Consider the following 24722-nt stretch of genomic DNA (forward strand, 5'->3'; position numbering starts at 1 on the left):
CTTGCTTCTGTGGGAGTTTTTCTCAGTAAACCATTTATTATTGTTTGATTCTTAAGGTTTATGTAAAGAGGGTTTTAAAATTATTTATTGTTTGGGGTGGGCTTTGACACCCATAGACAATTTGTCTATTTAGTAATGTTTCAAATTCTAGGGCAATTATGTATATTACTCTGGGGTAACGGCAGAGTGCTACTGTCATGCAACTGTTAAATAAAATCTGTAGGAAATTACAAGCCAGAGCTTGTGTTTGATTGGTAATTATTGTCTTGTCTTTATTGAGTTGAAGTACCCTTGAGCGTGTGTCCCATGTCTCACTTGATTCCTGAAGATTAGCAAGAGATTTTGGATGCTTGTTTCAGGTTGTATGGTTTTCTCCACTCTGGGCCTCTTTCAGGCCTACAACCAGATGCCAGTAGCCCCAGATGACATACATAAAATGGATACTGCAAAACAGTATGTATGTTTGAACATCTTCACATGTTTTATAAGCTGAAAGGTTTACTAATGAGGTGCTAGTGGGGCCAAGACTTCTGTTTCATCTATACTGGTGGCATCATCTTCACAGCAGTAACTTCATTGGTGGCATCATTTTCATCAGAACAACATGGACATAACCTCTAAGAGTTTTTTCCCACGACTTCATTGACTATTAAGTTCTACAGAATTTTAACAAACGCTTTATCAGCAGAACTGAAACATAAAATAAATGTGACTGGTAGCACTGAACTCAAAAAGGAGGAGGTTGGAACTGAAGTGACATTTGGCAGATTCAAGATACAGGCTGCCGGGCCCAGCTCTGGAACTGATACTCAGTCCCAATGACAGTGCAAAAAATATGTTGATTACTGATACCAAGCTATGATACACTTTTATCACGACATTATACCTCACGTTGCTGAAGTCTGTGCACTCCCAGCTGTCCCCCACAGTGCATGTTTCCACACATCTTATGTGGAATAATGACAAACAGAAGGTGTTCAAAGTGTGGCTCTTATGACTAGTAGGTATTGCACTGCTCACATATCCTGTCACTGTAGCCCCCATGACACTCCTTTCAGATATTTCAGCCCATTCTGTAGATGTAGTTCTGAGGCAGCATGCCATCAGAGATTGTGAACCCTTAGGTTTTTCCTCCAAAAAGCTGAAAGAAAAAACAGTGGTCTTGGCCACCACTCCATACAGATATTCTGGCTGCTTATGAAGTCATAAAGTTTATCTGATTCATAGTCAGAAACCACATCTTCCCCCTATATGCTGACCATCAACTGCTCATGTTCATATTTCTGCAGCCTGGTATAAGCTATCCACAAGTCCAACTGAACTATGTGACTTTATTGCCCAGTTCACAACTAACAATCAACGCATCACTGGGGTCAAAAATGTTATAAGAATTGGGATACAAAAGTAACATGTCAAAATACTCAACTAGCGCTCATAGTGATCACTTAACATCAACTGCTATGCCCCCTACTCAAAATGTTACAGCGTAAAAAAAAAGGAACAGTTATACATCCACCATATGCAATCAAGACATTTTTGAATGAATAGCTCTGTATAAAATAATGCAAACAAAACTGTGTGCTATTATACATTGTCTAAGAGTATTACTACTGTACAACACAAAATACTTCACTAGTAGCAATCACGTAGGGAAGCAGAATTCCAAAAATGTAGCCAAGTGTATATATGTAAACTGAGTAAGAATTCAAATTCATAAATTGAACTACTACATTCAAGAGTAGCATCTACTCAAGAGAGTAGATGTCACTCTGTTTGCCCTTCTACTTAAATAAAATTTATGAAGTATGAGAGTAATATAATGATTAATAAGTCATAGTTACAAAAGTAATCCCACAATGTCAAGGAATTGTTTGTGCAATAAATATAATGATGCATATTCCAAATTATGCACAGTCTTTTGAATAGAAGTAAGCAGATCACAAATAAAAAGATGTGTCAATATCATATTTCTTATACCCATTAAAGTTGCAAATTCAAAACGATCACTGTAAGCATTTGTACAGCAAACAAAATGTTGTAAAACAAAGTGACTAACAGTAGCTACCATTTACTAGGGAACTGATTCATAGGCCATTACGATCAATAACACCTCTCAAGGCATTCAGAGCTTGCAGCAAAGTGAAATATACTGTCGATGAATTCTCCAGAGCCAAATTATATGTGTTAAATCTGGAGATGTGCTCAACACTTCCTCATCATCATGTAATCCATAACTCAACAAAGCAGTGTTTACATGCAACACTCTTCTGGTAGGATAAGCTTTAGTCCTCTGGATGGATTTGGATGTACCACCAGTGCAGTGGTTTACTGCCACTTGGTGCAGCACCATTAACCAGTGATAGTTTCCCATTCTCAAATAAGAAACAAGAACTGATCTACAATTTTGCCATCAGGTGTGCTGCACCACACTGCCAACCCAGTAGGACAAACTCGACATAAACAACTAAAAACATTATAATTGTGCCTCCCCCTTCCTCCACACACAGTGAAAAAAAAAAAATTAAACACAGCAATATCATTATGCTGGATACTGTACAGTTAATAGCTACTTTTTTTTGTTCATAAATATACTAGACACAAACTTACCCAGTATGGAAGATATACTTTCCCTTCATCAGCCACAAATTCTAGCACTCCAGAATGAGTTATTCTGTTTGTCTTCTTATTAGTAAGTTTAAACAACATTGGGTACACTATGTTGAGGCGAGTGAGCGTATCCAGAGCAGATGGCGGCATAATAACTAAAAAAGAAACAATGAAAATTATGTTACAAATATAATATTCTGGCTATGAAGCCATAAAATATCTCAGCTTCATTGTCACAGGCCATTTCTTCCCCATATACGCTGAACAGCAACTGTTAGCACTTGTATTTCTGCAACCAGATTAACTATCTACCATGCCAACTGAACTATTCAAACCATGTGAGTCAATACAAAGATTTCCAATACAGATACAGGGACCTATGAATAATTAAACTGATATTAACAACACAAGGAAAACATAGTTTTCTACTTACTCTAAAGATGAAACATTAAGTTGCAGGCAGGCACAACTAAAAGACACTTACACATTAGCTTTCGGCCACAGCCTTCATCAGACAAAGAAATGCACATACATTCAAATCACATCAGCAAGCTCACCTCGACTGCCATCTTCAGCAGCTATTATATTAATTACAGAGATACACACATATAACCAACCATAACTGAATGGGAAAAGCTATATAGTAAAAAATTGTAACAATGCAGCGAAAAGATACTAATCATGAATGAAAACTATCAAAATAATAAAACAAAAATAGCTCCCTCCTTTACAATAAACAAAATTCGACTTAGGACAGCCGTTGTAGGAATAAGCTGCTTTCAAAACCAGAAGGTCTATGTTGGGCATAGAGTAATTGCAATGATGTAGAAGCTTAAACACCTCACACTGCAAAGAGACCATGGACCTCAGCATGTGCCATAAATTTCAACTTCACACATCTACCTGTTCCTGACAAAAAGGGTTCCTGACAGATGGAAAGAGTCAAATAACAAATGATAATTTTTTTTTTTTTCATGTGAGACAGTTACAGATTAACAATTTTCAGATTTTTTCCCTTATTTTTACTGTAAAAGCTTGCTGCTTGCAAAATTTCGTGACTCTAGGTCAACAAGAAGCACCTAACAGTTTTTGATAAGCAAGTATTTTTGTGAGTATCAAAATATGTGACATGAATGGCTATCTCTTTTAATTCCACTGACACAAAAGTTTAAATTTTTTCCACTGCCAATAGATTGTAGACCTTAATATCTGACATAAATTTGAAATTAATACATCTACCCATGTGAGGCAATTACGAACTGTCAATTTTCAAAATTTTTTTCTATGTTTTTAGAGTGAAAGCTTGCTGCTTGCTAAATTTTATGATTCTAGGGCAAAGGAAAGTACCTTATAGATTTCGATGACTGAGTTTGCGAGTACCAAAATATCTGACACAATTAGCTGTATCTTTTGGTCGCAATAAATTAGAAGCTTACATTTATTACAATGCCAAGGGTCTACAGATCTTATTATGTGACATGAATTTCAATTTGATTCATCTAACCACTTGTGAGAAAAAGAGGTTTTGACAGACAGTCAGTCAAATAACAAACAATTAAAAAAATATTTTTTCATGTGATATAATTACAAATTAACAATGTTTTGATTTTTTCCTTTAACTGTACTGTGAAACCTTGCTTCTTGCCACATTTCATGATTCTAGGTCAAAAGGAAGTACCGTGCAGGTTTTGATGAATGAGTTTGCGAATATCAAAATACGTGACATAAATGGCCGTATCTTTCGATTACACTGACAAGTTTCAATTTATTACAGTGCCAATGGACCGTATCCATTACTATGTGGCATAAATTTTAACGTGGCATGTCTATCAGTTCATGAGAAGAACAATTTGTAACAGTTGGGCGGTCAGACAGATGGGCAGACAACAAAGTGATCCTATAGGGGTTCCATTTTTAGCAACTGAGATACAGAACCCTTTTTTTTTTAAGTAAAAAAAAAATAAATAAATAAAAGGTATACTTAGTGTGTGTGGGTGGGTGGGCGAGTGGGGGGGGGGGGGGGGGGGGGAGTGGGCATGGGGCACAAAATTCATTGAGAACCTTAGAGAAAAAGGAATTTTGATTATACAGTGAATGTCAGAGTTAGTAACTGAATTCAAAAGTTAAGTATCCAATGTTAACTGCGCCTGTCTACTGCCTGGTGCCTCCTCTATGTGATGAGCAGCAAAGTATACTAGTACGTAATGGTGTTAATGTGATAGCAGCATGGAGAGGAATTTGTTATTGGGTGGACTACAATACCCCAGAGACAAAACAACAACAAAGCAGTGGAAACATGTTGATTCTCCATTACCCAAGAAAGAAAAGACAATTCCTTCAGTGGGAAAGGTCATGGCATCAGTGTTCTGGGATACGAAAGGGATTCTGTTTGTAGATTATCTCCCCACTGGGCAAACAATTACTGGAGAATACTATATTAACCTCCTGGACAAACTGCAACAAAAGATACACAAAAAAGGCTAGGTTCAGCACTGAAGAAAGTCATCTTCCATCAAGACAATGGGTGCCCACACACTTGTGCCATTGCCATGGCAAAATTACACGAAGTAAGGTATGAACTGTTGCCACACCTGCCTTATTCACCTGATATGGCTGTTAGACTTCCATCTCTTCCCAAAACTGAAAATTTTTCCTGGTGGATGAAGTTTCACTTCAAACGAAGAATTGATACCTGGAGTTGACAACTATTTTGCAGACCTGGAGGAAACTCATTTTCGAGACGGGATCAAGGCATTGGAACATCGTTGGACCAAGTGCATTAGTGTACAAGGAGACTACATTGAAAAATAAAAACAGTTTCAGTGATGTAAGTACTTTTATTTCTATTCTATTTCGACAACTTTTCAAACCACCCTTGTATAGTGTGACATCATGACGGCGTGGCATATTTAAAATGATTTGTGTTTGCAGAGGTGTGATGTGAGTATGCAGTGGCGTTCTCTGGTATGGGATGTTTATGTTTCTAAATTGTTTGCGAGTGCTGTAGCAATTCATCAGTGAGTAGTGGTAGTAGTGGTAGTAGTAGTAGTAGTAGTAGTACAGGGGTTTTGTGGGCGCACGACAGCAAGGTCTTCAGCGCCCGTGCAGTATCATAGTGAGGCGGGTGTCAAGAAAAAAAAAAAAACCTCTGAACATTGACATAAAACGGAACATAAAACACGGGGAACAATCATTGAAAAAATGTGCTCACCCACACCGAAGCGTGGGATGAAGCAGGGCGTCAGCAGTAAAACGTGGACAACACAGGAAGAAAATGGTAGAGGGAGCTAAAACAATGTAGCAGATGGAAGTGGCTGGCTGACCACAAGGAAAAAAGGGAGGAGTCAGCCACTCTGCAACACACTAAAACCTCCAGCCTAAAAGTTTAGGCAAGAGTCCAGGCACAACACAAAACTTAAAAACCCTAGACACACACGCCTCATCGTTAGGTAAAACACAAGGTAGATCCCCATCAACTTGTGCTTCTGCCCGTGCATCACGGTATAAAATGCAGTCTGTTAAAATGTGACGGACAGAGATGGGCACACCACAAGCATCACAAAACGGAGGATCCTCCCGCCGTAATAAAAAGCTATGTGTGAGAGGACAGTGCCCGATCCGAAGACGTGTGAGGGCCACCTCTTCCCGCCTGAGCAACCAGCAGGAGGAACGCCACGGCCGAGTGGTTGACTTTACCGACCGCAGTTTATTGGCCGTCACCGCCAGCCATTCGTCCTCCCACAACTCCATGCACTTCCTGTGGAGTGCAGCGATGACTGACTGCAAGGGGATAGGACACTGAACCACATCCTGCTCTCTGCAGGCCTCCTTGGCAGCCCGATCAGCCTGTTCATTGCCCCATATGCCGACATGACCAGGCACCCAGCAGAAGGATACCTCTTTACCTCGCTGTTGGAGCAAGTACAGTTGGTCATGTATCAGCTGGACCATCTCCTCAGTCGGGTATAGGTTCTGCAGTGATTGTAAGGCACTAAGAGAATCGGAGCAGAGAAGAAATCGATCGCCCCGAACACGATGCATCTGCTCCAGTGCCTTCAGGATCGCGTGGAGCTCCGCTGCGAAAACGGTATATTCAGCAGGGAGGCGAATCCAGGTAACATGATCAGGGAACACCACAGAACAGCCAAGGAAATTCTCCTGTTTGGAGCCATTCGTGCAAACGACAGTGAAACTGTGATGCACATCTAAAATGTTAAAAAACAGTGACTGGAATGTAAAATCTGGCGTGCCATCCTTCTTAAAACGAGTCAAATCTAAAATAAGTTTGGGTCGCCGGAGGAGCCATGGTGGAGATCTGCTCCAACCGCGACGTAAAACACGAAGACCAGCCACAGACATTGCAGCGAGGCAATCCTGTGCGCGAATCCCATAGGGCTGTGTCGCATGTTGCCGGGTATGAAATAACCGTGCCAGAGGAGGCTGAGCAACGGTATGGTAGGCAGGTGTGTAGGGTGTGGACAAAGTTTTATACGCCTGGCATACTGTAAGTAGCCGTCGCCGCATATGAAGTGGCGGTTCACCTGCCTCTGCACAGAGGCTTGGTATGGGGCTAGTTCGGAATGCCCCAGTGGCCAACTGAAGCCCTTCATGGTGGACAACGTCCAAAATCTTTAAGTACGAAGGCCTCGCAGACCCATACACCGTGCACCCATAATCGAGCCGAGATCGCACAAACGCCCTGTAAAACTGGAGCAGACAAGTCCTGTCAGCTCCCCATGTACTGTGGCTAAGACATTTTAAAATACTTAAAGCCTGAAGCGACCGCCGTTTCAGGTCTTTAAGATGAGGTAACCACGTGAGCCTCGTGTCAAAAATGAGACCCAGAAATCTCACCGTGTCTTTAAAAGTAAGAATAGTGTCCCTCAAGCGCAACTCAGGAAAGGTTAAAATCGAACGAGAACGGTTAAAAAGAACACATACAGACTTCTCGGTGGAAAACTTAAATACACTCTTCTGCGCCCAGTCATCCAAATGCCTAATCGTAAGTTGCAACTGACGAGTTGTCGTTGCAAGGCTTGAAGAAGAGCAGAACAAAGAGAAATCATCCACAAACAAAGAACACTGGACAGGACTTTTCACTAGGGACGTAATGCTATTAATAGCGATGGCAAACAGAGTCACACTTAAAACGCTACCCTGAGGGACACCATTCTCCTGCTCAAAGCGATCAGACAGGACGTCACCAATTCGGTATCTAAAATATCGTGGCGAGAGGAAAGACTGAATAAAAAGAGGAAGACAACCACGAAAACCCCATTCGTGAAGCTGCGCCAGGATGAGACGCCTCCAAGTGGTATCATAGGCCTTCTCGATGTCGAAAAATACACCTAGAAGGTGATGACGGCGGAGGAAAGCTTGTTGTATAGCCGCCTCCAGGAGAGCAAGGTTATCGAAGGTGGAACGAAACCTCCTGAACCCACACTGAAAGCGACTAAGGAGTTGCCGGGATTCTAACATCCAGACAAGGCGGCGGTTGACCATCCGCTCCAAGGTCTTCCCTATGCAACTAGTGAGGGCAATACTACGGTAGCTACTTGGGCTCGTGCGGTCTTTCCCAGGTTTTAAAAAAGGGATTAAAACTGCCTCACGCCACGCGTCAGGAAAGTGACCCGACGCCCAAATGTCATTAAAAAGTGCGAGGAGGAGTTCTCTGTTGCGCATTGTGAGGTGCCATAGCATACTGTAATGGATCCTGTCGTGACCAGGGGATGTGTCACGAGCTCCAGACAATGCAGAATCCAGCTCCCACATAGAAAATGTGGCAGTAGTAAACTTCATAAGAGGTGGACTGGAAGTTCAGACTACATCTCTCAGCAACCGCTCTATGGCGCTGGAAACCTGGATCCTGACTGGTTGTTGCAGTAACTGTGGCAAAATACGCTGCCAGAGTCTGGGCAATGTCTCGCGGAGCCGTGTGGAGAGTGCCGTTAGTCATTACAGCAGCTATGGGGCACCTCCCTCCTCTGCCAGAAATTCTCCGGATGGTCTCCCACACAATGGAACTTTTGGTGGAACGATTAATGGTGTTCAGGAACGATTGCCACGACCTCTTCTTGCTCTCACGAATAATGCGGCGACATCTTGCCCTCGCCACCCGAAAGGCTGCAAGATTCTCAGCAGTCGGCCGACACTTGAACCGACGCAGAGCCGCACGCCTGGTCCTGATTGCAGAGCGGCAGTCGGCACTCCACCAAGGCACAGGCGGCCTTTTCCGGTGGCCTGTGGATTGTGGAATGGACGCTGCAGCGGCGTGGTGGACTGTGTGGGTAATATGATCCACCCACATCTCAACATTCGCACAGTGTTCGAATTGGGCCAACTGGCTATAAAGCGTCCAGTCAGCTCCACTGAGCACCCATCGTGGTGGTCTCCTTTCGGGGCTCACGCTATCTGGCAGGTGAATCCAGATAGGGAAATGATCACTGCCGTGCAAGTCAGCGACCACTTCCCAGTGAGCACTGGCGGCAAGAGCTGGAGAGCCAAGCGAGAGATCAATGGCAGAGAACGACCCAGTCGCCGTGCAGAAATGAGTACTCTGTCCTCCATTGAGCAAGTAGGCACAGGATGACAGGAGAAGCCTCTCAACTGCTCTACCCCTGGGGCAGGTAATTGCAGAGCCCCAAAACACATTGTGGGCATTAAAATCACCACAAATAATGAATGGCTGGGAGAGCTGTGTAAGAAGGTCGGTGAGGGCCGCTTCATCAAGAGCATCATGTGGGGGCAAGTAATGTGAACATACAGTCAATGGATGACGCACGTGCACGGACACAGCGACGGCCTGTTAACTCATCGTAAGTGAGAGAGGCGAGGAGTGGTAGTCCGTCCTGATGAAAATACCTACGCCTCCTCTAGCTCTCTCTCCACGCAGGTCGTCCTTTTTGTGGAGTGTATAGCCTCGTATCTCAGGGGAGTATGACGGATGGAAATACGTCTCCTGGAGACAGAGACACAGTGATCTACCCTGAGAGAGTAGACGAAGTTCCTCCACATGTGTCCTGAACCCTTGCAAGTTCCACTGGAGTATGGGAGTCATCTATTATGGGGGTAGCATCTTCATCCTGTCTCTCTGACGGGGCGGGGAGACTGCAGCAGGCGGAGGGGCAGTCGTGGGGCGAGATGATTTCCCCACACAGACATCGGATTCCATCAACTCTGGGGAAGAGTCAGAAGAAGCCTCACGGAAAACCACATCTGCATGGTCAGACGGTTTACTACGGGATTTGACCCGCTGTTGTTGCTGTATGAGAGCTTTCTGCGGTTTGGTGGGCTTTGGGGGAGCTGATGTTGGAGTGGTAATGGCTGTACAGGGCTTCGGAACATCCTCAGCTGTTGGAGGTGTCAGGGGCTGGCCCAAGTTCGCCACTGTACCTTTGTCTGCCATTCGAATAGGGGCTACTGGCTCTGAAACACTGGCTGCGTTGCAAGTGCACTGACAGCTGCATGTATTAGTGCCAACACTCACCACCTCTGTCTGTGTGGAGGCATCGACTTGCGGAGTAGCCTTCTGAACCAGGGAGACAAAAGACGTAGCAAATGTGGGAGGCTGCATCGACTGAAAGATCTTCTTGGCCTCACCATAGGGGATATGCTTAGTTGTTTTTATTTCCTGGACTTTGCGTTCCTCTAAAAATATTCGGCAGTCCCTACTCCAAACGGGGTGGTTCCCAGAGCAATTGATACATTTGGCTGGAGAGGAGCAACCAACTCCGTCATGAGCAGCGTTACCACAGTTGCCACAAGTCGCGTCGCCTTTGCATCCTAAGGTGGTATGCCCAAAACGCTGGCATTTGAAACAGCGCATTGGGGTCGGGAAATAAGGCCTCACACTAAGGCGAAGAAAGCCAGCTTTCACATGTTCAGGAAGTTTCGTGCTATTGAAGGTTAGAATAAAGGAGTCGGATTTGACAAGATTGCCATCAACCCTTCTCATGATATGTTGAACATCAACGATACCTGCCGGAGCCCACTCACGTTGCAGTTCTTCCTTGGGAATGTCAACTAGATCCCGGCACGTCACAACACCTTTGCTGTAGTTCAAGGTGCTGTGCAGTTCAGTGTCTATGGCATACTCCCCAAGGCATTTAGCAGATTGGAGGTTAGTTGCTTGCTGGGAAGTGGAAGTTTCCACTAAGAAGGTCCCATTACGTAAGCGCTTCACCGATTTTAAGGAGCCACAGATTCCCTCCAATCCCTTTTGTATATAGAAGGGCGAAACCTTCTCAAAACTACCCTCCTTCCGTTTCACAATGACAAACACATTCGGATTACCAGAATGCATTCTGTAACCTAAGACTGGACTGTTGAAAGAAGCGCCGGAGTCAGGGGGACTGACTGCACGGGCCCTCTTAAGAGACTGGGTGTTAGAACCTTCCAGCGGCCCACCCTTTCCGCTGGGAGGAAGAAAAGAGGATTTCGAAGGATCCATCTCGGTCCCACGAGCAGCTAGGGAACTACAAGTCCACCTAGACAGAGCCCCGCGTGCCTAGGTAAGCCTTATACAACTGAGGTGCGGCAGGTTCCCCAGAGGTTGCCCGCTATCGACTGTTCCACCTCAACAGCCATGCATCTCATCAGCGCGCAGCACACCTTGAGATTGAGGTTTTTTTTATAGAGGTTGATTCCATCCTCGCGATCCGGGCGGTCAAGCCAAGATCCCCATTCCCTGAGACACACAACGTTCCACCGCCGCGCCGCACGGTGGTCGCTGAAGTATGCTCAGAGGCTACAGTGACGGGGGACGGGCGGCGCTTACCAGTCCCCAGCTCAGGAACCCCGGGGTCGCCAAGCCCGTACCCAGAAAATGAATGCTGAGCCCCTGGGGGCTCATCAGTGAGTGTTGTTTGTGAGAATAATATCAGAAGAGTTCATGGCAGTTTGTGAGTGAGTTATTTTGATGTAGGCAATTATCAACAAGGATGTAGGCAATTATTGACAAAATTCATTCTTGCATTTGGAGTTGGTGTGGTGTGTTATTTATTGCTAGATATTTAAATTTATGTTTTGTTTTGTGTTACTTATGGATATGACAACGAAGTTCATCAGCACATCCCTGCATCCTACACTGGGATATGATACGCTGAGAAATTTCTAGTTATTGGTTTAATTTCTGAGTATGTGAAACATTACATTTGTGGACAAAGTATGACACTTGACGAAAGTTTCAGCATCTTAGACCATGAATCACTATATGTGGCACTGTTGGTGAGACAACACTTACTGTTATATCCGGATGGATTCCTAGTTTGAGAGGTCTAAGGTGGCCATTCAAGAGGTCTTTATGTACTTAGCTGTTTTCTTGTACATCAAAATTATTGTTAACACAATTGTTTATGAATTTTTGGGTTGTGTTGTTAGTTATTGTTTATTATTTTGGATTGTGGTGGGTAGGTGATGTGGCATCTGTTTTATGTACATTGGTAAGATAAGCTTTCTGATATTAGCTATAGAGGCAATTTTTTATTTTGTGATTCTGTGCACCTGGTTTCAGCCCTACAGGTCAAGTGACATTTCCACTATCCATTTTTTATAGCTTTATGTGGCTTTGTGGTCTTCCTTGGTGCTTTGTAGGTCAAGGGAAATTGCTGATACCCTTTTTCATATTTTCTAATTGTGGTTTTGTTGATTGCTGATGATTCTGTTTGCTTGATTTATGCATTTTGCATTATTAGGATGATTGTATATTTAGTTTGTCCTTACTCAAGATCCCCTAATTCTCGTGTCCCATTAGTTTCATGTTATTTCTGCTATTAATATTATTCATATCACCTATGCCCATTTGTATGTGTAATGAGTGATGTCACGTTCACCCTATCTTACACACTTGAAATAGGGGTGTTCACCATCTCAACCACATCACACTTCAAAGCTAATGGGTAGAACAACAATCTTTGGTTGTGCTAGGAATTGTACGCTTGGGTCAGCAGAGAGCGAAGCTATGCTCTAGAACACTGAGGTAATACTTGGGTTCAATGAAAGATTAAAGAAAAATCATTTTTGAACACTGATAACACAATATATATAGGTCTTAGATTTTGCAAGCCAAGCCCGAAACATCAATCAGCTCCTGTGATGATCTCATAACATAAAAGAAAAACAATTACTAGGAACAATTTGCTTTTCTGTTCACTGTTTTGGGACTCTATTTTCACACAGTTATATACACTTTAAGTATAAAATATATCAACCAATCAGCACTAGAAGTATATACTGTAATAACACCTGAAGATGAACACATTTCAAAACACCTATTGTAAATCACTGAACTGATAAAAAACTTGTCACAGAAGGATTCCCACCCCATCCACCGTTTCATCGTCAGTTTCAGGCAATTACTCTGACATTTTATCGGTACATATTATAAAAATGGATGTATGTATACAGGGTGTTACACAAAGGTACGGCCAAACTTTCAGGAAACATTCCTCACACACAACGAAAGAAAATATGTTATATGGACATGTGTCCGGAAACGTTTACTTTCCATGTTAGAGCTCATTTTATTACTTCTCTTCAAATCACATTAATCATTGAATGGAAACACACAGCAACAGAACGTACCAGCGTGACTTCAAACACTTTGTTACAGGAAATGTTCAAAATATTCTCCGTTAGCGAGGATACATGCATCCACCCTCCATCGCATGGAATCCCTGATGTGGTGATGCAGCCCTGGAGAATGACGTATTGTATCACAGCCGTCCACAATACGAGCACGAAGAGTCTCTACATTTGGTACCGGGGTTGCGTAGACAAGAGCTTTAAAATGCCCCAATAAATGAAAGTCAAGTGGGTTGAGGTCAGAAGAGCGTGAAGGCCATGGAATTGGTCCGCCTCTACCAATCCATAGGTCACCGAATCTGTTGTTCAGAAGCGTACGAACACTTCGACTTAAATGTGTAGGAGCTCCATCATGCATGAACCACATGTTGTGTCGTAAAGGCACATGTTCTAGCAGCACAGGTAGAGTATCCCATATGAAATCATGATAACGTGCTCCATTGAGCATAGGTGGAAGAACATGGGGCCCAAACAAGACATCACCAACAATGCCTGCCCAAACGTCCACAGAAAATCTGTGTTGATGACGTGATTGCACAATTGCGTGCGAATTCTTGTCATCCCACACATGTTGATTGTGAAAATTTACAATTTGATCACGTTGGAATGAAGCCTCATCCATAAAGAGAACATCTGCACTGAAATGAGGATTGACACATTGTTGGATGAACCATTCACAGAAGTGTACCCATGGAGGCCAATCAGCAGCTGATAGTGCCTGCACACACTGTACATGGTATGGAAACAACTGGTTCTCCCATAGCACTCTCCATACAGTGACGTGGTCAATGTTACCTTGCACAGCAGCAACTTCTCTGACGCTGACATTAGGGTTATCGTCAACTGCACGAAGAATTGTCTCGTCCATTGCAGGTGTCCTTGTCGTTCTAGGTCTTCCCCAGTCGCGAGTCATAGGCCGGAATGTTCCGTGCTCCCTAAGATGCCGATCAATTGCTTCGAACGTCTTCCTGTCGGGACACCTTCATTCTGGAAATCTGTCTCGATACAAACGTACCGCACCACGGCTATTGCCCCGTGCTAATCCATACATCAAATGGGCATCTGCCAACTCCGCATTTTGTAAACATTGCACTGACTGCAAAACCACGTTCGTCATGAACACTAACCTGTTGGTGCTACGTACTGATGTGCTTGATGCTAGTACTGTAGAGCAATGAGTCGCATGTCAACACAAGCACCGAAGTCAACATTACCTTCCTTCAATTGGGCCAACTGGCGGTGAATCGAGGAAGTACAGTACAGACTGACAAAACTAAAATGAGCTCTAACATGGAAATTAAGCGTTTTCGGACATGTGTCCACATAAAATCTTTTCTTTATTTGTTTGTGAGGAATGTTTCCTGAAAGTTTGGCTGTACCTTTTTGTAACACCCTGTATATGTATGGATGTTTCAACTCTCCTAAACCACTGGATCAATTTCAACCAAACTTGGTATACATACCAAGTATGGTCTGGAAAGAATCACTGGGTGGCAAAAGGGATAAGAAGCACATACCTATCAAAGGGGTAGGGCTGAAAAAGAAGTGTACCACACAATACGTGAGTTTCCAGATTTTACGCATGCAGGATTTGAAGATAAGAGCACTCAGTTACTTGCAACAAACCGTTACGAAATGATATAAGGAAAAAAGTTATTGCCTACTACATTTTTGCTATTCATGCAGTAAAACTGCTGCATAACACATGACAATTTATTACTTCTTTACTGCTAACTGGACTCATTACACTCTTTGCAGGCAGTATGTGCATATACCACTGAATGTACTTGCAAAATTATATCAATGTACGACACATAGTTTATGAGATAGGACATCATAAACATTAAGCAGTGTAAAAAGAAAACTAAAGAATGAAAATCGATACATATACAGGTGAAATATGTGTACAAATATGTGCAAAATGTGTCCTCTATATGTACCCAATCAAACTTGGTATATATATATTACTCCCTATGTGGAAAGAAATACTGTGGACCTAAGAATCAGCAACCTCTTATTGGGATGAAGGTGATAACGTGGTGGACATACAGAGAGGGGGAAGGAGATGGATGCAGATATGGGTGAGGAGGAGGAGAAAATTGACATAGAAAGGGAAGAGGTGAAAATGGGCAGAGGGGGGAGGATGGGCGGGAGGAGCAGGTGGACAGGAGGAGATGGACAAAGAGAGGGGGAAGAGGAGATGGGCTGATAGAACTGGAATAAAAACATACCCAGGCAATGCTGGGTACTCAGCTAGTTGCTATATATTTAATGATTGTACAAATTGTGATCTCTAAGTAAAAATGTTACAACATGTGAATCTACGTAACTAGTTATAATGTCATGTCCAAAAAACATTCATTCAGGAGTTCATTTACCAAATATTTAATCAAGGATGAACCCATACTATGACATTTTTATGAAGCATACTTACTTTTACCACCTCTTTCAACATCATGCCTCTCATTTCCAGGCAACATGGACACAGAGAAACATCTGAACTGTGTGTTGAAGGGTCGAGGAATGTCCGGGAACATATTAAATCCAAACTGAAACATACAATAATAGACTGTAGCTTTTGTTGGGAAGAAAGTAGACATAGTTCACAGATAAGCCACAATGGTTATTCCTGCAAATGACTGTAGTCCACAACAACCAATAATATAGATGCCAACTTAAACCAGAGCATATTCTCCACTTTGGAAATAAAAGTTACACTTCAAGCTTCATGCAGAAGACTAACCTTTTCATGGGCAACGTGTAATGAACAGGTAGAGCATAATATAGGAATATTTGCACAGGCTGTAGAAGGATGAAGAACACTCATCCTCAAGAAGATGTATATAGACTGCTTCATTTAGTTCAGTATATTCTATCACCTTCAGACACCCCTCTGTAACTGTTGTCTTGTTACATTTATTGTTTTCTTTTCTTTTAATTGCTTCACAAGCACAACAACTTTTACTCTTTGTAGAAGTATCCATCTCCAATAACTGACCGTGTTGTCTATATTTGTATAATATTCTAAGATGCTGAGCTTGTTGTTTAGTTTAATTTAGTACATTTCCCTATCCTTACATACTGTCAAATTCTTATAAGGCATATGTCTGACTTCGTGCCTGTCTGTTTCTTCCAGCTTATCTACCACTTACAGTTCTATTATGGCTTGCAAATTAAAAAAAGAATCACGTTATTTAAAATGCATGTATTGTATGAATGTAGACTTTCCTACCAAATATGTAGATGCTGATGAAAAGCTCTTATGTTTCCAAGAGGGTTGGAAAACTGTAATGTTTCAAACAAGAGACATGACTAGACTATGAAGAGAATGACTCATCTAAGTGTTGTACTTATTCAACACTATGACCCTACTGGGAACCCAAGAGCAACGACGTGGGTATAACTGAAGTCTTTATTCAAAAGTAATCACCAGTATACCATTGTTTCATGAGCTGACGGATTCCCAGTTCCCAGAATTCCTGCAGTTGTGACAGAAGCCAGTCCTCCACTGAGTCCTTCAATTCATTGTCTGAGTTGAAGCACCTCCCTTTGAGATGATTTTTTAGCAGAACAATACATGGAAGTCATACAGTTAATGCAGATGCAGATGCTCAAGCTGCTCCCACTTGAACTTCACCATTACATGTCGTGTGCTTGGAGACGTTTGGGTGCTTGTCATCATGGTACTAAAAGAAATCAGCTAAATTTCGAATACGCGATAAGTCACACCGATCTGAAGGCTGTAAATTCAACTAAATACTTCGGGATTACAATTACAAATAACCTAAATTGGAATGATCACATAGATAATATTGTGGGTAGAGCAAACCAAAGACTGTGGTTCATTGGTGCAACAGGTCTACTAAAGAGACTGCTGACACCACACTTGTACGCTCTATTCTGGAGTATTGCTGTGTGGTGTGGAAGCCGCATCAGGTGAGACTGACGAATGACATTGAAAAAGTACAAAGAAGGGCAGCTCGTTTTGTATTATCGCGAAATAGGGGAGATAGTGTCACAGACATGATACGTGAATTGGAGTGGCAATCATTAAAACATAGGCGTTTTTCGTTGCGATGGGGTCTTCTCATGAAATTTCAATCACCAGTTTTCTCCTCCGATTGCGAAAACATTCTGTTGGCACCCACCTACATAGGGAGAAATGATCATCACATAGGGAGAAATGATCATCATCAATAAAATAAGAGAAATCAGGGCTTGCACAGAAAAATTTAAGTGCTCGTTTTCCCCGGGTGCCGTTAGAGAGTGAAATGGTAGAGAGACAGCTTGAAGGTGGTTCTCTGAACCCTCTGCCAGGCACTTTATTGTGAATAGCAGAGTAATCATGTAGGTGTAGAAGCAGAATCACTACCTCCGTGAGCAGCTCAGGCCATTTGTTCTTGATGGACTTGTGTAGGTTACCGAGTGTCTCACAGTACAGATCACCGTTAAAGGTTTTCCCATGCTCAAGGAATACAGTGAGTATCACACAGTGGACACTGAAAAATATGGTATTATTTTGCCTGCTGAGGGCACAGCTTTGAAGTGACACACACACACACACACACACACACACACACACTAAACCATGCCAGACATAACATTCATATCCCAAGATGACTCACTATGTTATCCCAAAGAGGTAAATGCAAATTTCAACCAGTCTAGTTGTTGCGACATTTTGTATCTTTTCATTTCAAAACTCTTCATATGACCTCTGTCATTTCTGATATCAATCCCACTGAAGAATTATTCTTAAGTCTTTGTAACTTTTTTTTTTTTTTTTTTTTTTTTTAAATCACATTATTATTTTGATACACCCTGTATAATAGCTTAGAAATTGTTTGCAACATCCTAACAGCAGTGTCATCAAAGTACTCTTGCTTCTTACTGTGGTGAGGCAGAAAGAAAAGTGGTTTCAATTGTGCTCTATTGAGTAGCACAACTAAAATATTTGGGTCAGTAAAGTTTTTTAAAAATAACAATATTATGAAAAGGATTGTTGCTACTCATCATTCAGCGGAGATGGTGAGTCACAGATAGGGACAACAAAACGACTGTCAGAAAGCAAGCTTTTGGCCAACAAGGCCTTCATCAGAAATAGACAACATGCATACACACACACACACACACACACACACACACACACGACCTTAGTTTCTGACTGCTCCTTTTCATAATATTGTATCAAGTCTTTGTTTTTCTTTTGTGTTAAAATCTGCTTCAATCATCTTGCAATGGGATTTAATGTAATTAATCAACTTATGTAGCTCTGCATACTTGCTGCAAAACGACCGCAAGTCTTACATATTTGTCAATAACGCAACCACAGTTTTCTTAATTACTCATTTATATATAACATTGTAAAGCACCGTAGTCAGCATGTTTTAAGTCTCTTGTTTGCAAATGTCATTTGCACACCTAAACTGTATTGAGTACATTTAGTACATTCTATTGCAGGCACATTATGGTAGTATGTATCTCGAATCAGAAAACACCGACTAATCACATAAACAAGCTAACAGAAGAACTGTGGTCAAACAGATGTTACAGTTTCATATCGAAAGAGTAGCTGACCTGTAAGGACACCGCTTGTGTGCCAAAACGGTACTTACAGTCATGAGACTTTAAACATGCTAATTATGATTCTAAAAAATGTTTCATTAGGCACTGTACATATTTAAATATAATTTTAAATTATTGCACCAGTGAAGATGGACACAATGCCCATTATCTGACCAGCAGCTGATGTCAACATTTTTGTCATTATGAGTGTCCTGACATTAAAGTAAAAAGTCAGAGCTGTGATGTTGTTGAAACTTGCAGGAACTGAAATGGAAACCGCACACAGTCAAGACACAGAACAAATTGTTAATTGCACAAATTAACAGCTTTACAAAATTTTAGTGGGATATGACAACAGTAAGTAGCTTACCCATGATAGAAAAGAATGGAAAACTATAAAAATTTTAGAATTCCATGACCCACATTCTCTTATTCCTAAAATTCGAACGAAAGCATGACACATACAAATAATGTGCCCTCAGTAACACTGTCAACAGTGAGTATAAAATCTTGCAAGATCTTGCTACATCTGGGTGAAAAATGTAAAAGAAGGAATGTTAGGCATCAATGTCCCATCTACATTTCATTAGAGATGTAGGTATAGCCTCCACAGTCCAGACATTGGGTCGACCGAAGCGTCCGATCCCACCCCTCGGCTTTGACCCGTGATGTAAGGCTGTTGTGGTGTGTGACGTCACAATGACGCGGAATTTAGTTTGTGAGAGTGGCATGTTTGTAGGTGTTGTTTTGATGTGACCGGTGGTGCTCTCTGGTGGTGTGTTTATGTGTTGTATGTTAGGTGATGTTTATGGTTTAGTTTGCATGTGTGGCATGTTTATAGGTGGCATATTGTTGCGGTCGGTGGTTCTCTCTGGTGGTGTGTTTATGGGTAACATGTTACGTGGCGTATGGGGTTCATTTGCATGGTAGCATTGCGTGCGTGTGGTATCGGTAGTGGCTGTGCTTTCAGCAGAATATTTTTCAGTGAGTTAACGATTTTGGTTTTATGTCAATGTTACTGTAGTTTTTTCTGTTCGCTGTGTGTGAATTTTGGTAAAGTGCTTTGTTTATGTCTTTGGTAGGTATGGATATGAGTGGCAAGGTCAACAGTTTTCGGTTGTTCGCAATGATGGGGGACAGTGCGTTGTCTCTAATAAAATTTCTTCAACTATTTAGATTTTTGGATGAAGTCGTGAAGTTTCCAGTGTGTCGTGAAAAAATAAAGCTTACTAAAGTTCCGGCGTCTCGGACCAGGGATGGCTATATGTGGAAATGTCATACGGATAAAAGGTCAAGGGAAGTGTTCAATTCCAATTTTGTTGTGTTTTTTCAGGTAGTAATGATTGTGGACATGGTTGGAGTTTTGGGTTTTATGATTTGGTATGGGTAGTTTCTGTTGACCTATATAGGACAAGGGAAGTGTTCGATTCCAATGTGCCGTCGTGGCTGTTCCAGTATTGGGGAGTTGCCGTTGAGCTATATAGGTCAAAGAAAGTGCTCAATTTCAATTTGTGGGATCGGGAGCTGATGTTGAGCTATATACGTCAAGGGAAGTGTTCAATTTAAATTTGTGGGTTCGGGAGCTGCTGTTGAGGTATATAAATCAAGGGAAGTGTCCAATTCCAGAGGATACTGTGTTTAGTGGAATTTGGGGAGTTTTGTGTTGTCAGTTTTTTTCGTCATTTTGTGTTGTTTCGTACTGTGGTGTGTGCCTAAATTTGTTTATATTTACTTTGTCTCCACCCAAAAACCCCCAATTTCCCACGCATGTCCCGATAGTTTCAATAAGTGTTTTGTGGAACATGTGTGTGTGGGTTTTTCAATGTATTTTCATGTTTGTGGTCTTGTTTACGTAATGATGTCATAGGCGCCATATTGGAGTCGTAGTGTACGGTCGTTTCCGCCATATTTGTGATGTCATGGGTCAAAGCAGACGGGTGGAATTGGTCGCTTCTGTATGTCAACAGAGGTGTCCAATCCCACACGTTGGATTTGCCCCGTGACGTAAGGGTGTTGTGTTGTGTGACATCATGACAACACGTAGTTTAGTTTATGAGTGTGTTGTGTTTGTAGATGTCGTCTTGTTGCGGTTGGTGGTGTCTTCTGGTAGTGTGTGTACGGTCCGCGTGTCACGTGGTGTATTAGATTCTTTGGGTGTCTGTGCTTGAAGTGTGCATTTATTGGTCGTGAGTGTAATAGAAGAACAGAAATTAGTTTCAGTGAGTTAAGAATTAAGTTTCTGTTGTGTTTATGTTGCTGCAGTGTCGTTTGATGTTATCGGTTTGCTGTTTGTAGCGTGGTATGTCATTTAATTCTATTTGTGGCTTCTTTTGTTGTATATGGATATGACATCTAAGTTTAATAGTGCAAGTCTGCAGGCTGAAATGGGGGATGACATGTTCGTCATTAAGTTTCTGCAACTTCTTGGGCTTGTGACGGAGATAGTGAAATGCGTCATATGCAAGCAGAATATGCGAGTTGAGGGTTAGTGTGTAGTGATGAAACTTTTTAATGGTAAGTAGTCCTTTTCTTGGGTCTATTGTTCGTGTGTTATGATGTCCGATGGGGTTTTTATGTGTTGTTGGGTCAGTGTTATTTACTGCATGTGTTGGTGGTTGATGTTGGTATCGGCATGGATGTTCGTGTAACCTAAACAGACTCAGAAGCTGTATATGTCATGGGAAGCGACCGATTCAAATTTGTTGTCATAGCTATGTGTGCTTTGGTACCGTGAGCTGCTGTTGACCTATATAGGTCAAGGGAAGTGTCCAATTCCAATTTTTGTTGTTTTAGGTGTTGCTTTTGTGGTATTGGTAGTCGTGGTGTGACTATAATTGTTGGTTTTTATTTTTCAGTATCGCAATTGCGGTTGAGCTATATAGGAGAAGGGAAGCGACTGATTCCTGTTGATACTGTGGAATTTTGTGGTTTTTATGTCGTCATTTCGTGTGATTTGGGATCATGGTGTGTGTGCGTGTGTGTGTGTTTATGTTTAGTTTGTCCCGAGCCAAAAAACCCCAATTTGCCACACTGGTCTCATTACTTTGATTATATTTCTGGAGAGAGATGTGTCTGTTGGTTTTATATGCATTTTCATGTTTGTTGTCATGTTTATGTAATGACGTCATAGGTGCCATATTGGAGATGTTGAGAGTGGTCATTTCCACTGTATTGGTGACGCCATGGGTCAAAGCAGACGGGTGGAATCGGATGCTTCTGTAATCCCTTGGCCCCTGATATTTCTTTTTGAAGTGACTTCAGTTATTATTTGCAGAAAATGCTTAGGCATGGTTGGAGTGTGATTATGTAGCACTCCTGTTCCTCCCATTCCATAACCACTGTCACTAAGCCCTGACCTTTTACCAATATATTTAATGACAGTACTTATTTAATGATAATGATGAACGTAGATGCGATGAAATATAACCTAACACACTGGAGAAAGTGGTATGTTAATCCCTATACCTTTCTAACCGCCAAAGAATAGTCGTGACCTTAGGCAAGCATCTTGTTCTCTTAGTATGAAGTGTAAGGTTTTGGGGTGCATACTGTGCTGGGAACTACTTGTGTTCTTTTGCAGATGTTGTGAGAGCAAGAGTGAGTGGACACAGCGTATCAGCAAGGTAGGGCATGGGCATCTGTATCCCTGTGCTTGGAGACATTGGTGGGTTGGGGCAGTTATTCCATGACAACGCTGCTCCACTCTTAAGTGATTTACTGTGGACCAAGGAGCTTCGCCAGGCATGGCAATTGCCATGATATCACTTGTAAAAACAAAGCTGGTGTTGACAAGAAGAGCACAAACGACAAAGACGAACATGAAGTGTGAGCTGTAGTCATTATAACATATAATGTATGAATGGTAACGGAGGCATAATATAAAAATGATTAAAAAGAAGTATTGATATTATTCCCAACTGGTACGAACATCATATTTTCGAAGCAGTAGCCTTTTGCCTCAAGATATGGCGATGCAGTTACTTCATGAGCTGATTTGAAGACAAAAAATTAATATAAATCAGTAAGCTGACCACAAAAACTTCCTGCAGACCATCTACTTACAACAGCTGTACAAAATCCAGTGTGTTACACTTCAAATCAGACTATTTTCACTGTGACCGCGACTCCTAAAAAGTGTTTCAGTCTGAGTTCGCACCTTTTGAAGAAATTACAAAATACATAATTGTCATAGTATTTCTGAGCTAAATAACACTCATCAAGGGTGAGAAATAAACATATAACAAAATATATCAATCATCATCTGAGAATGTTTCATGCAACATACAATTAAGAAGAAGAATTGTACAACAAATGTCTGCCAGCGTAACAGCAAAAATCTTTCCACAAAAAGACAGTTCATTTAAAAATATGCAAGTGTGTACAATGTGCTGTTATGTGTAGTAGTTAGCTTTACATGAATATTCTGGATAATGGTACTATCGTTTTATGAAAGTCAGAAAGTATACACTATGGTGTGGAAAAGAAATTCGTTACAATCCAGAATGGGGTGTGAATAAAGTGTCGCTTTCATATCACTTATAAATATATAGGAGCTAGAAACTTAATACAACATAGAGACTATCATACAAAATCCTAGAATTACACAATAAATGAGTTATCAGACATGCAGGTATTAAACAGCTGCACGAGCTAAACTGCAATTAGTAATCTGCAAATTCTCATTGATAATTAAATAGCAATACAGAAAATGATATCTACGAAAGGAAATCATTTACAATGACTCTTCTAACTCGTTAACTCAAAAAGGTTCAATACAGTACAAAATATCTCTGGCAATATGTTCCAACTGCAAGTGGAAGTGGAAGGACAATGTACTAACCATTCTGGTGTGTTATTAATCCAGGAACTTCACAAAATTTTATTGTATCCGCACTACCTCAACTGTAAACAAATCGTACGCACCACACTAATAACAAAGAGCTGTCTGCAACTCATGCATCACTCAAAGATGTTAAACGATACAGACGCCAAACCATACACCAAAGAATTACTGTACCCGCGGTACTTCAGATCCATGCCAAAGCCGAATTTCAGCTGTGCCAGTTCATTTTTCATCGGAAATAATCAATACGCACCAACTCATTGACACGTTATTGAAGGATAACAAAAACTCTTCACATTGCGAACAATCTCACTTTGCAGTAACATGCAATATGTCTTCGACTAAGCCGAGTACACACACGCACGAAAAGTGTCGCCAAAGTTAGTGTCATACTGAAGCTGCAAAGCAGTTGCTTGTGAAAATTTAGTTTCAACTGGCAAAACTTCAGAGAGGCAACTTTTGTCATGCCACAAAAAGTTCAACGTGGTTGTACTTTGTTGCGTCACTTCCCTTTCACCACTGGTCCCTGGTGGCAGTATTCTGTCCCAGTTATTATGGATTAATTGCTGCTGTACTACATTCGATTTCAGTGTGTTTTCATTTTATTACTGCAGAAAGTGAAAACAGTGGTTGGCAGGTACACTTTCACAACTTCTGGAACTACAAGAACAGCAACCTATGCTTGAATTTCAGCAGCAGTGTGTGTGTGTGATGTGTGTGTGTGTGTGTGTGTGTGTGTGTGTGTGTCCCACAATCTTAAAATATTTTCGGGAGAATGAATAAATAAATAAACTTAATACATATAACCGAAAAGCGAATCGTATCAACTTCGTGATTTGTGGAACCAAGCATTGTATAAATTGTGGGTTATATGAAAAAAATAGTTCCCAAGTTTGATGTAGCAGCTGCCCAAAATGTCTGTATCAATGGTATACAATGACATTCTAAAATGTTGCAGATGGTATGTGTATGAAGCTGTTGTTTAGTTTGCCATTGCAGACAGCATTTTCGTCTCCGGTTGTTATTTCTGCTGTGAAGATGGATTCACCCTTGTCGGAACGTCACCCTCACGTTTTTGAGCGTTGCCGGTCAGAGGGATTCCTGAGCATTCGCACTACACGGCATG

At 41.6% G+C, this 24722-nt stretch overlaps 1 protein-coding gene across 2 annotated transcripts in view; it reads right to left on the reverse strand.

The window, feature by feature from the left end:
- Positions 1-23747, reverse strand: part of LOC124711661 (ubiquitin fusion degradation protein 1 homolog) — a 62569-nt gene extending 38822 nt beyond the window's left edge. The window contains exons 1-3 of one of the 2 annotated variants that reach the window (XM_047241851.1): positions 23594-23747; positions 15623-15737; positions 2608-2762 (exon numbers count right to left, since the gene is read on the reverse strand). In XM_047241851.1, the coding sequence (XP_047097807.1) occupies positions 2608-2762; positions 15623-15737; positions 23594-23596 (273 nt within the window). In that variant the 5' untranslated portion in view covers positions 23597-23747. Of the gene's footprint in view, positions 1-2607; positions 2763-15622; positions 15747-23593 lie in introns of those variants that run through there. The other variant, XM_047241850.1, reaches the window with a different exon arrangement.
- Between the last annotated feature and the right edge of the window lie 975 nt (positions 23748-24722).

Source organism: Schistocerca piceifrons, chromosome 8, assembly GCF_021461385.2.
Source record: "Schistocerca piceifrons isolate TAMUIC-IGC-003096 chromosome 8, iqSchPice1.1, whole genome shotgun sequence".
NCBI classification, from domain to species: Eukaryota; Metazoa; Arthropoda; class Insecta; order Orthoptera; family Acrididae; genus Schistocerca; species Schistocerca piceifrons.